Source organism: Artibeus jamaicensis, unplaced genomic scaffold (genome assembly GCF_021234435.1).
Source record: "Artibeus jamaicensis isolate MK-2021 breed Jamaican fruit bat unplaced genomic scaffold, CSHL_Jam_final contig_240, whole genome shotgun sequence".
NCBI classification, from domain to species: domain Eukaryota; kingdom Metazoa; phylum Chordata; class Mammalia; order Chiroptera; family Phyllostomidae; genus Artibeus; species Artibeus jamaicensis.
In genome coordinates this window covers 24,508,514-24,520,537 of record NW_026521506.1, presented here as the reverse complement: position 1 = coordinate 24,520,537, position 12,024 = coordinate 24,508,514, and the positions used below count along the sequence as shown (strand labels likewise).

Below are 12,024 nucleotides of genomic sequence, written 5' to 3'. Positions count from 1 at the left end.
TGTCTGCCCTTCCTGGAAGGGGCTAGTTTCTACCTCCTCTATACAGACAGGAGCAGTTGATTTCTCATCTCCATGAATAACTGGAACTAACACTTCCTGTAGCTCAGCCCACAAAGGGCTATGGACAGATTACTGCTTTGTTGCAGATACCTGCCCCCCCACCCTCCCTCCCCTTGCTTAGCCAGTGTGGGCGTCTGAGCTGTCCCACTACGAGGCTTGGCCACCCAGTTCCGGACCCCCGCTGCAATGGGAAGGGTGGTCCTACCTGTCACAGGGGCAGTTCCTGTTATGGCCTCTGTGGCCAACAGGGCAGCATGTACTGCAGCCAACTGCTTTTCTATTAAGGAGTACTGTACCTCTGCTTCCTTCCAGAGTTGGGACCAGAGACCCAAGGGTTAATGAAGCCATTCCAATTGCTGCCACAAAACCCATCCCAAGCCTTCCTGTATCACATGCACATCCAGCTCACAGAGTCTAACAGGATATTTCCTCCCTCTCCTTGGGAGGTTGGCACAGCCAAAAGAGCCTTTAGACACACAGGATGGGCCTCTTTTGGTCACACCCCCCAGGGTCTGGACAGATAATTTGAGCCTGCACTGGATGCCAGTGTGCAGGCACCAGGATTTGTACTTGTGAAGCACAAGTGCATGATGCCTGGGTGGGCGATGGTTGTTGGTGCGCCACTGCATCCCTCAGGTCACTGGGCCGCTGTTTCTGTGACTCTGGTGACTGCTGTCTCTGTGGTTCCAGGTGCCACTGTCATCTTCCGGGGCCTCTCTGACCAGGTGCTGAGTTTGCCTGCCCACCACCACCGTGGCTCTCTGGCCCGCTCCCTATCAGTGAGCTTTCTGGGTGCCAGCGCCTACTTCCCTATCTCATGCCAGGCCCAGCCTGCTTTCTCACAGCCTCCCGGGTCACTCCACCAGCTCTAACAGCTCCCACGGCTGCCCCTCCTTCTGGAACACTGCTGCAAAGCTCAGCTCCGAGCACTCAACCTTGACCCACAAGCACCACAGCCCACACTGCCTGCCCACAGTAGTCCCCGTTTCTTCTAATCAGCGTGCTGGGAGCAGAGCTTTCCAGGTGCTGGTGCTGCTGCTGCCAGAGCACCCAGCCCAGGCCAGCCCTCTGGCCCGTCACTCTCAGCAACTGTGTTCATATCCGTGTGGGGCAGGGGAGGCGTGGGGATTCCCAGACCCAAACTTTCCCTAGGAAAGTTTGCTGCTTTCTGGGCTGCATAGGCTGCTGCCCTCTGGGAACTCAGTTCCTTTCCTCCCAACCCTTTTCCACTAAATCACTCACTATGAGAGGCGAGGGGGGGATTGCAGCAGCTAAGCTGCTCAGAAGTTTTTTTTTTTACCAGGGTGCAGGCTCAAGCCTTCAAGGCTTTTTTCTCTGCCTCCATGTTCAACTTTGCAGGGTCAAGAACTGGAGCCTCCTACTCTTCAGCCTTCAGGGCTTCCACTCCCTCTCATGGCTCTTGGAACTTCACTTTGTCTCAAAGCGTATCTCTGTCTCAGCTCACAAAGTGGAAAGAAACACCCAGCCCATGACCCCCATAGCCTCAGGGTGCTGGGCTTCTCTAGGGTCTTCCCCTCCACCCACAGGGCTTTCTCCACTGTGTCCGGTGTGCCACTGACATAGGGACAGTCATGGGGTTGGAGGCTGAGCTTCCAGGAGCCCAGCCACCAAACACTACCTGCCAATGATCAGCCGCTCCAAGCTCCCCTCTGGGAGTGCTGGCTCCATACTGTTCTGCCACGAATCCTGACAGCTATGCCAATTGTGTTGTCATCCTTCAAGGTCAGGTAGGTTCATGGTATTTGTGCAGACAGAAAAATATTCATGGAGCCATTGGGATGTCTGGCATGCTTTCATTCATGGGTGGACAAGCCACACATGCTGTGAGCTGAGTGTCTATCTGCATGTGTCATGTCATGGCCCTTGCTCCCCACCATGGCACCCATCATGGCCCCTGTCCCCTTGCATGTCTCTCATCATCATCACCCCCTGCAGGGAGTCCCTACCTGTTTAAGTACTAGAGGGGAACAAAGCCAGAAAACTGCCAACACATTACGTAACATAACGTAATTCTGCACATGCAAGCCCACTTCATGTTATGAGAACAGTTTATTGGACCCCGTCTCAAGGCTATGAGAACACTAGTTATCAGGCCCCTCCAAGGCTATGGGAACCTGCTTCCCTTAGTTACCCAGACTCCTGGGTGAGGCAGCCAGACTGCCTCCACTTACTCTACAACACTTAAAATGGTTAAGATGTTAAATTTTTATGTTATGTGTATTTTACCATACTTTTAAAAAGTATCTGGACCCCATGTCTCTATTTTCTAAGAACATTCTATGGTCATTGTCATCTGTCCTTTAACTCTCACTTCCTTCTCAACCCACTGTGCTCTCACCATTTCACCAAAACTGCTCTTGCTAAAGTTGTGAGTGACCTCTCAGTACTTCTGGGCTTAGTGTGCTCAACCCACGACTATTTGACACTGTTCACCACTTCTTCCTGGGGGTTCTCTCATCTTCTGGCTTCAGTGAGACTCTCCCTTGGTTCTTTGCTGATATCTCACCCACAACTATTTTTTTTGCTGCCTTTTATTCTTCATAAATAATTCCATCCTTGGCCTCTGGATCTTTGTGTCTTTAGAGTTCTGCAGTTTCCTTGAAACAGCTCAATTAAACTTGAAGAATCAGCTGTCAGATTGATATTTCTGATCAGATCTCCCTCTAACTAGTCAACTCTATCTAAATGTCCTGTAGACTCTTCAAATTTACCTCCTCAAACAAAACTCATCATCCCTCCACTTTAGTTTTCTACCTCAATGATATTCATCCCTGAATCCTATTCTGCAACCTGGGAGTAATACTGGAATCCTAACTCTTCATTATCCTCCATATCCAACAAGTCAAAAAGTCCTATTGATTCCCTTTCCCTTATTAATTCTCAAAATCCATCTCAACTCCAGTGCCTTGGCTTAGGTTTTTATTATCCAGTGCCTTCAAGTGTCTTTCTGTGTCCAGTTTTGCCTTCCTCAATTTTATTGTGCACGTTGTGTTTTAGTGATATTCTTCTTTTTTTTTTTATAAAATGTTTGCTGGGTCATTTTTTTTAAAGATTTTATTTATTTATCTTTAGAGGGGAAGGGAAGGAGAGAGGGAGAGAAACATCAATGTATGGTTGCCTTTCATGCATCCTCTGCTGGTAACTGGCCTGCAGGGAACTGGCCTGCAACCCGGGTATGTGCCCTGACTGGGAATTGAACCCCGATCCTCTTGTTCACAGGCCCGAGCTCAATCCACTGAGCTACACCAGCCAGGGCTTTAGTGATATTCTTAAAACTTAAATTTGATTGTGAGTTAGTCTACTTAAAGGCCTCCAGTAGCTTACATCTGCTTTTAGGTTAAGGTCTTAACTCTTTAATATCCACCGTACAAAGCCCGTCTACTCCCCCCAAATCATAAATTACTACACTCTTTATCCATCCGTGCGCTAGTGTTTGTGAGCCCGCATTCACAAACCAAGAGTGTGAATTCGATTCCCTGCCTGCACTTGGTGCAGTGGGACGCGAAAGCCGCATTATTTTAACCTAGGTTTTTCCCATGATCATCTCTGTCATTACTGAGCATTTCAGCATCTCAGAGGCCGTTAGCAACCCAGCCTAGCAACAACGCAGTACTCTTGAGTCTGCGCAGGGCCCGTGAGAAGGGGCCAAGCACTACCTCCTCCAGAAGAGAGAGGGCGCGCGCGGGCGCGGGCCCGGGCCAAGGAAAGCCACTCTTCCCAGGTTTTCCCTTTCCGATCAACTGCGTAAAGAGCTCCCGTAAAGTCATTTCCGGGACGTGGAGCCGCGCTGTCGTTTCTTAGCTGTGGTAGCCGCTGCAACATGGAGGCGAATAGTGAAAATGAAGAGCCGGTGAGGCGCAGCTCTGGGGTCGGGTGAACCGGGACGGCGAGCTTAGTCTAGCCTTGAACTTTTCCTCTCCCCTGCTTTTTCCATCCAGGTGTCCGGGGAAGTGGTGTCAGTGGCACACGCTCTTTCTCTCCCAGCTGAGTCTTATGGCAACGATGTGAGTATGACTCACCCGAAGCTCCCATTCATCTAGCTAGTCTGGGATGTCTGCAGGGTCCGCCACGAAATTGTAACTGCCTGCCGTGATATTCTGTGTGGACCCGGTCCAGGTCCTCCAGAAACCACGCCTTTCAGTTCATTCTAATCCTTATGGTCCACAAACGCCGAACTAATGCCAGTGGAAGTAGCACTCAAAACTTTGCTGCATTTTAGAATCCGCTGTGAAGTGTTTGAATATCCCGATGTCCATGGAGCACTGCATATCCATTAAATCGGAGTATCTGAGGCTGAGCGACCGGAATCCATGTTTGTAAAGGTCTCCTGTGATTCCACTGTGCAGTAAGGTTGCACTGGCTTATGCTGTGTCTCGTTTAGATTCTTAAGGAGAAAGCACATGGTGTATTTGAGATTCAAGACAGAGGGATATGAGAACAGTAGTAACACTCAAATAAGAACGTGATGTATGCTTGATGAGTGGATCAGGACATATGGTACAAAGCAGTTCAGTTGAAGAAGGATAAATAAACCCTTAGGACCGAGACAGTAGAGGAAGACTTCACTGAGATAGTGGATCTGGAACTGGATCCTCTAAGTGTAGGTGGGCCACGGACAAGAATTGTCAGTCAGGCAAAGAGCCTGGAGGTAAAATGCAAATGGCTTGTTCTGGAGTCAGTGAAGTAGATCCCTCCAGTTTGAGTGAGAGATTCTACTGGAACAGGGGCTGGGTGCTTGGTAAGGCATATTTATAAACTAGCCTGCTTCACGGTACTGTTTCATCTCTAAGTGTTATAGGGTCGGGAACTGGCTATTGGATAAACACAAATGATGATTATGACATGCTACACTCTCAAAAGTGGAGAGTAATTTCACTTCCATTATCTTACTTTGTTGTTTCAATAATTCAGTTGTGTATTTGAGTTTATTTCAGTTTTACAATGATTTAACTCAGTCTTGAGAGTATTATCTATCTACCGTTTTATTTAGTCTCTCACACTTTTACTAGCTTCCAGGAAAAGATAGTCCGTGACTCATTCTATTTGTTAGACTGTGTGGATAGCTTTTTGTTGTTTGTCGTAGGGACAGAGAATTTTTTATTGTCCAAACCCATTAATCCAGTTTTTATCCTTGGATAGTAACACTAAGTTTGGTAGCTCTCTGGAGCATTAAATACACAATCGAAGACTTTCTTAATTTGTTCTCTAGCAGCACGTTGGGAGATTTCTGACTTGGTGTTCTTAACTCCTTTGCAGCCTGATATTGAGATGGCATGGGCCATGAGAGCAATGCAGCATGCTGAAGTCTATTACAAAGTGAGTTGTCTGTCTTCATTATTAAACAGGTTTAACCATGTACTGTGTGATTCTTGGCTAATCACTATTCTCAGCAATTTAAATAATTGTGTTTTGGAGATAAATTTTATTGCTGTAAGATCTAATCATTAGAGAACGGCGCGGGGGGGGGGGGGAGGGTGCGAGTGGATTTTGTTTTGACAGTGAGTAGGAGTTGATTTTCTTTGCCCAGAGTTCTGTTGGTAACTGTCAAACTGGTGCCTGGCCCATAGTAGGCACTTTAATAAGTGTTTATGGATTGAATGAAAAATTCACAGAGGGCACTAGCCAGTCAGTACCAAGGCCAAAAGTGTTTGAACTGGTGAGATGGACCATAGTATATTATGATGCATTAAAACTAGGTCATGATTTCATCCAGAACCTGAGCTGTCTGTACTTCCTAATGACGTCTTCTGCCCTGAGAACCATAAAGGCTTTCTGGGGAAGAGGGAGTAGAGGTGTAGTAAATTAAAGACTACCATATGTATGTCGTTTTATTGTCTCGCAGCTGATTTCATCAGTTGACCCACAGTTTCTGAAACTCACCAAAGTGGATGACCAAATCTATTCTGAATTTCGGAAAAATTTTGAGAAACTCAGGATAGATGTGTTGGACCCAGAAGAACTCAAATCAGTATCAGCTAAAGAGGTAAGAATTCTCTCTCTTAGATATTGCCTAGCCTCTGACCAACAGTTATTAATGGTGAATACACTTTTATACATTTAAAATTGGGGGGGGTGGGAAAAGGACTTGAACAGACACTTCTCTAAAGAGGACATACAGAATATCCAGAGACACATGAAGAGATGCTCAATATCGTTAGCTATCAGAGAGATGCAAATTAAAACCACAATGAGATACCACTTTACACCAGTCAGGATGGCTATAATAGACAAAGCAACAAACAACAAATGTTGGAGAGGGTGTGGCGAAAAGGGGACCTTAGTTCACTGTTGGTGGGATTGCAGACTGGTACAACCATTATGGAAAACAGTATGGAATTTTCTCAGAAAAATAAAAATCGACCTGCCTTTTGACCCAGCAATTCCACTGCTAGGATTAAACCCTAAGAATCCTAAAACATCAATATCAAAGAACCTGTGCACCACAATGTTCATAGCAGCACAATTTACAATAGCCAAGAGTTGGAAGCAACCTAGGTGCCCATCAGTAAATGAATGGATCAAAAAATAGTGGTACATATACACAATGGAATTCTATGCAGCAGAGAGAAAGAAGGAGCTACTACCATTTGCAACAACATGGATGGAACTGGAAAGCATTATGCTGAGTGAAATAGGCCAGGCATTGAAGGACAAATACCATATGATCTCACCTTTGACAGGAAGCTAAAGAGTAAAACAAACAAGCAAACAGAATAAAAACAAAGACACTGAAATAGAGAACAAGTGGGCAGCGACCAGAGGGGAGAGGGAAGGGAACTTAAGGGGAAAAAGGGGGAGGGATTTTGAGGAACAAGTATGAAAGACACAGGGATGAGGACTGGTGGGGGGGGGAATGGGAGGGAGGGGGGAGACGGGGGGTAGGGTGGGATGGGAGAAATAGATAAAAAAAAAAATGTACTTGAAAAGTAACTAAATAAAATTTAATTAAAAAAAATAAAATTGGGGGGTGGGATGTTTTAATGAAGATATATAAAGAACCTGTGCACTTATGTAGTTGTCATCAACTAGTAAGTTATGAACTGACTTCTTGTTTATAGATTTTTTAAATACTTATTTTATTTTTAGAGAGAGGTTGGGGGAGAGAGAAAGAGAGGGAGAGAAATGTCATTGTGTGGTTGCCTCTCCAGTGCCTCCCACTGGAGACCTGGCCCACAACCCAAGCATGTGCCCCAACTGGGAATTGAACCAGCGACCCTTTGGTTCACAGGCCAGCGCTTAAACCACAGAGCCAAACCAGACAGGGCTAGATTTTTTAAATGGTTATTGAATCTTTTTTCCACCTTCTTGACTTGGACATTTTGTTCCTAATGACCTAACACTTTCAAGGGAGTAAGATTACATTTGTTTATGAGCGTAGTTGAACCAGAACACTTGGATGGAAGATTGATAAGTAGGGTACAGGGAGGTGTTTGATTTCTTTGGATTTAAGTTGATGTTATCACAGACCATGCCAAAGATCATTGAAATATTTGTGTTTTGCATTGTTTATTTGATTAGCTTGTGATTTTACAGGGCACTAAAACTCTTCAATTTTTTATTTATTGATTTTTAGAGAAAGAGATGGGGGAGAGAGAGATCAAGAAAGAAAAAGGAAAAGAAACATGGATTTTTTGTTCCTCATATTTATGCATTCATTTGTTGCTTCTTGTATGTACCCTGACTGGGGATCGAACCCATAACTTTGGCATATTGGGATGACACTCTAACTGAGTTACCTGGCCAGGGCTACAACTTTTATAATTGGAAAAATATTTTCCTGAGAGAAGGCCCTTGACTTATGAAGAATGTAAACTTTTAACTCTTAGCAGAATGTCAAGTGATCTTTAGAAAATTTTCTCTACTGAATGGACTTCTTTCTTAGAATTTAACTTTGCGACTTTGGGCCAAATCCCTGCTTCCTTTGTCTCATTTGTGCTTCAGTGGGGATGAATGATCGTTTGGGGCTGAGCTAGCCAATGACTAAACATAGAACAAAGACTCCATTTAATAAATCAAATTTTGATTCTGCAGTCAAGGATTTAAGTATTTTGTCAGGTAAAAATATTCATGTTGGGAAATACTAGTCTAGAGACATAATGGGTAGTGCAGAAACGTGTTGCTGAGACGAGCAGTCAACTCAAACCTAGTCTCTTTCACTGGGGTCATTTTCCTTACTGAGGAAGCGGGAAGTCCCTCTGTGGGCCCAGCTTCACCAGCCTCCTGCATTAGTCACATAATGCATCTTTTTTGCCTTTATAGAAGTGGAGGCCATTCTGTTTGAAGTTCGATGGGGTTATAGAAGACTTTAACTATGGTACTTTGCTGCGACTGGATTGTTCTCAAGGCTACACCGAGGAAAACACCATCTTTGGTGAGTTTCTTGCCCTGGGAATTATTTCAGTGTAAGGTGAGTAAGGCCCATAGTAGGCACTTTAAGAAATGTTTGTTGACTGAATGAAAAATCTAGAGGGCAATAGTCAGTGAGTACCAAGGTCAAAAGTGTTTGAATTGGTGAAGTGGAGGGATCTAGTTTTACTGATGAATGGTTTTACATGGATAGTTTGGGGGTCATCTTATTTGTAATATCTTTAAAGATCATGTTACTAATTCTTGAGTTACTGTGAGATAAGATAGTTAAGTATATTCACCTTCTAAGAATTAGCATTTCACATCTCTGAAACTTATGACTATACTTTCTAGTCATAGATTTATTAGATTTCCAGTAGGTGTAGAGTGGGGGTGTCAAAATCATTTTCACTGGGGGCCACATCAGCCTCGAGATTGCCTTCAAAGGGCCGAATGTAATTTTAGGACTCTATATAAATATAAGTACTTGTTAATTAGGGGCAAGGAGCTCGGTGCTCCACCGGGTAGAAACAAAGTGGAGGTCTGGATTCTTCCAGTGGGCCTTGTGTTTGCCACCTGTGGTTTAGAGTAATTGTTACTAGGACAATAATCAATTCTATTTACCTTGCAGCCCCCAGGATACAATTTTTGGCCATTGAAATTGCTCGGAACCGGGAAGGCCATAACAAAGCAGTTTACACCAGTGTTCAGGACAAAGAAGAGGACAAAGGAGCCAACAGAGGAGAACCAGAGAAAAGCAACAATGGAGGAGAACAAGAGAAAGAAGCCAGTGAAAGCATCGACAAAAGTGGCGAAGCACCTGTGTCAGGTAGCGAGGGAACAGCACCCTAGAAACGGACTCAGCTGAGTCTACAAGTACCATGATGCTCCTTGCAGATCCCTGCGGTTAAATGTGTGTCCCTGTTCAGTTGAAGGACATGCAGAAGGACATTTTTTTGTAGCCTAGTAATCAGGAGCTTCTCTGGTTATTCTTTTGTATGAACTGGCTTAAAAACTATGAGTGGGGTCATAGTTGATTGTTTCTTGATATATTTTTTCCTGGTTCTCTTCACTGGTTAAGTAAGAAATTTTGTAAATAAACTTCTTTTGGTTCTTATGACTGTCTGCATCTCTGATTAACTTTGAAAAGGTATTTAAAATTATTTAACGCTTCTGTTTTTTTTTCAGGTGCATAATCTCTATGCCATGTCTTATATAAAATGATTAATGCTAGTTTCTTAAACATCTGTTTTATGTTCTAATTACAGTCAACATACCATACTGTATCAGTTTCAGGTGTACAACACAGTGATCAGATATTTATATAACTTACGAAGTGATCACTAAGGCGAGTCCAGCACTGATTTGACACCACACACACCCAGTATGACATTAACTATATTCCCTGTGCTATAGCCCACATCCCTGTGATTTTTGTAACTGCCAATTTGTACTTCCTAATGCTTTTTCACCCAGCACCCCAACCCCACTGCTGTCTAGCAACCGTCAAAATGTTCTGTGTGTCTATGAGTTTGTTTCTGTTCTGTTTGTTGAGATATTTTGTTCTTTAGGTTTCACATATATGTGAAATCATATGGTATTTGTCTTTCTCTGTTGGACTTATTTCAGTCAACACAGTACCTTCTAGGTCCATACATGTTGTTGCAAATGGCAAGATTTATTTGTTGGGTTTTTTTTAAGATTTTACCTACTTTTGTTTAGAGAGAGGGGAAGGGAGGGAGGAAGAGAGGGAGAGAAACATCATTGTGTGAGAGAAACATTGATTAGTTGTCTCTCACATGTGTCCCAACTGGGGACCTGTGGCCAGAAACCCAGGCATGTACCCTGACTGGGAATCAAACCGGCAAACATTTGCTTTGTGTGATGATGCTCAACCAATTGAGTCATGCCAGTCAGGGCTCTTTCTTTTTTATGGCTGAGTAATAATCTGTTGTATATATGTGCCACTTCTTGTTTATTCATTCACATATTAATGAACACTTTGGTTGCCTTCATATCTTTGCTATTGTAAATGATGTTGCAATGAACATATAGATGTGTATGTCTTTCGATTTAGTTTTTTTGGGTTTCTTCAGATAGATACCTAGACATGGAATAGCTGGGTCCTTCTATGCCTCTTGTTATAGCCTTTGTTTTACAGTGTGTTTTGGCTGATGTAAGTATTACTGCCCTAGCTTTTTGTTTCTACTTGCATAAAATATCTTTCTTTTTTTTAATGGAATTTTTTTAAAGATTTTATTTATTTATTGTTGGAGAGAGGGAGAGAAATATCAGTGTATGGTTGCCTCTCATGCATCCCCTGCTGGGAACTGGCCTGCAACTCAGGCATGTGCCCTGACTGGGAATCAAACCCCGATCCTCTTGTTCACAGGCCCGAGCTCAATCCACTGAGCTATACCAGCCAGGGCTAAAATATCTTTCTTTATCCTTCTACTCTCAGTTCTGTGTGTGTCTTTCAATCTGAAGTGGGTCTCTTGTAGGCAGCATATGTAAGGGTCTTGTTTTTTTTTAATTGATTTTATTTATTTATCTTTAGAGGGTAAAGGAAGGAGAGAGGGAGAGAAATATCAATGTATGGTTGCCTCCAGGGCATGTGCCCTAACTGGGAATCAAACTTCAATTCTTTGGTTCTCAGGCCTGCGCTCAATCCACTGAGCTACACCAGCCAGGCAAGGCAGGATCTTATGTCTTTTGATGGAAGTATTTAATCCTTTTAAATTTAAAGTAATTGATAGGTGTGTGATTATTGTTGTTTTAGTGTTCACATTTTCTTAATCCTGTTTTTCTCTTTCTTGAAGAAGACCCTTTAGTAATTCTTCTAATACTTGTGTGATGATGATGAACTAAGTCCTTCAGCTAGCTTTTTCTTGTCTGGAAACTCCCAGGATTCAAAATAATAGCTTTGCTGATAGAGTAATTTTGGTTATAGGGCCTTCCCTGACAGCATTTTAAACATTTTGTGCCAGTCCCTTCTGGTCTGCAAAGTTTCTGTTGAGAAATTAGCTGACAGTCATATGGGGGTTCCCTCATAGGTAACTGACTGCTTTCCTTTTGCTGGTTTTAAGATTCTCTCTTTGTCTTTAATCTTTCACATTTTAAATATGATTAGTCTTGGTGTGGACCTCTTTGGGTTCATTTTGTTTGGGACTCTCTGTGCTTCTTGGACTTGTATGTCTATTTTCTTCAGCAGGTTGAGAAAGTTTTCCATCATTATTTCTTTAAATAGGTTTTTAATTTCTTGCTCTGTCTTTTCTTTCTGATATCCCTATGCAACAAATTACAGTACACTTGATATTGTCCCAGAAGCTCCGTAAACTATCCTCATTTTTTTTTAAGATAAGTTTTTCTTGTCGCTGTTCAGATTGGATGTTTTCTGCTACTTTGTCATCCAAACTGCTGATTCACTCCTGCGCTTTATCTAATCTACTGTTGTTTCCCTCCAATGTATTTTGTTTCTGACTGGTGTTTTCTTGTTTTTTATCTCCATTTTTATGTTTCCTATTTCTTGATTGAAGTTCTCACCAAGATCATTTACTCTTCCCTTAAGTTCTTTGAGTGTCCTTATAACCAGTGTCT

The 12,024-nt window shown here is 43.2% G+C and overlaps 1 protein-coding gene across 1 annotated transcript; it reads left to right on the top strand.

Moving 5' to 3' along the window:
- Window positions 1–3,825: 3,825 nt before the first annotated feature.
- On the top strand, window positions 3,826–9,544 carry PBDC1 (polysaccharide biosynthesis domain containing 1). The gene is made up of 6 exons (XM_037139552.2): window positions 3,826–3,931; window positions 4,020–4,085; window positions 5,338–5,397; window positions 5,924–6,064; window positions 8,341–8,452; window positions 9,059–9,544. The coding sequence occupies exons 1-6, from the start codon at window positions 3,902–3,904 to the stop codon at window positions 9,277–9,279; spliced, it is 630 nt and encodes a 209-aa protein (XP_036995447.1). The 5' UTR covers window positions 3,826–3,901; the 3' UTR covers window positions 9,280–9,544.
- The last annotated feature ends 2,480 nt before the right edge of the window (window positions 9,545–12,024 follow it).